At 70.9% G+C, this 1,074-nt stretch overlaps 1 protein-coding gene across 1 annotated transcript; it reads right to left on the reverse strand.

Annotated features, from left to right (window-relative positions):
- Positions 1 to 460: 460 nt before the first annotated feature.
- AURANDRAFT_35150 (putative D-aspartate) lies at positions 461 to 1,006 on the reverse strand (the record flags this gene model as incomplete). The annotated part of the gene is made up of 1 exon (XM_009044508.1): positions 461 to 1,006. A coding segment is annotated over one exon (546 nt), but the record flags the coding sequence as incomplete, so codon positions are not given.
- Between the last annotated feature and the right edge of the window lie 68 nt (positions 1,007 to 1,074).

Consider the following 1,074-nt stretch of genomic DNA (forward strand, 5'->3'; position numbering starts at 1 on the left):
CAGGTCGTGCAGCAAGCTCTTCAAGAAGTACGACAAGAAGAAGGCACGGGGCAAGATGAAAGCCAAGGACTACAGCAAGCTCGCGACGCTGTGCGAGACGATGGGCGCCGCGGACATCGAGGCCTCGGTCGGGTGTCCCGCGTCTTGCGGGACCTGCCCGACGCCGACGCCGACGACCGCGGGCGTCGGAGCCGTCGTGGGCGAGACCACGACGACCGTCGGGTTCGAGGGCGGCGGCGCCGCGAAGTGGGACCCCTGCAAGAAGAAGAAGACGAAGAAGCGGTGCAAGAAGAAGAAGAACAAACGGGGCAAAAAGAAATGCTCCTGGAACACGCGGAAGGAGAAGTGCAAGTTGAAGAAGAAGAAGAAGCAGTAGTTGCCCTCCCTACGCCTGTCCTCCCCATACCCCCCCCGACGACGTCCGGGGACCCGCGCCCGCGCCAACCTCACTTAAGAAACCCTAGCCCTCGCTCACGAGCTCGACGTAGCGCACGCCGAAGAGCGTCTTCGAGTCGAGGGACCCGTCGGCCCTCCGGTCGATCTGGACCAGCGCCTGGGCCTCGTCGCGCGCGCCGACGGGGACGATCATGCGCCCGCCGACGGCGAGCTGGTCGAGCAGGTCCGTCGGGATCTCGCTCGCCGCCGCGCCGACGTGGATGGCGTCGTAGGGCCCGCCCGCGGGGTGGCCGCGCCAGCCGTCGCCGACGGAGAAGGCCACGCGGCCGCCGACGGCGCGCGCGAGCGCGGCGTCGCGGTCGACGTTCTCGCGCGCGAGCGCGACGAGCGACGCCGTGCGGTCGACGCCGCGCGCGTCGACGCCGTCGCCGAGGAGCGCGAAGGCCGCCGTCAGGAACCCCGACCCCGACCCCACATCGAGCACCCTGGACGCGGCGCCCGCGCGCTCCTTGGCGAGCAGCGGCGGGGCCAGCAGGTCGAGGCACCGCGCGTGCATGTGGGGCGCGGAGATCGTCGCCAGCGGTCCAATGGGCAGCGGCGCGTCGCGGTAGACCTCCGCGTCCTCGAGCGCCGACGGGTCGCCCACGGCGCGCGCGAAGTTCCTGCGGTCCACGCGCC

Source organism: Aureococcus anophagefferens (assembly GCF_000186865.1).
Source record: "Aureococcus anophagefferens unplaced genomic scaffold AURANscaffold_366, whole genome shotgun sequence".
Classification (NCBI taxonomy): Eukaryota; class Pelagophyceae; order Pelagomonadales; family Pelagomonadaceae; genus Aureococcus; species Aureococcus anophagefferens.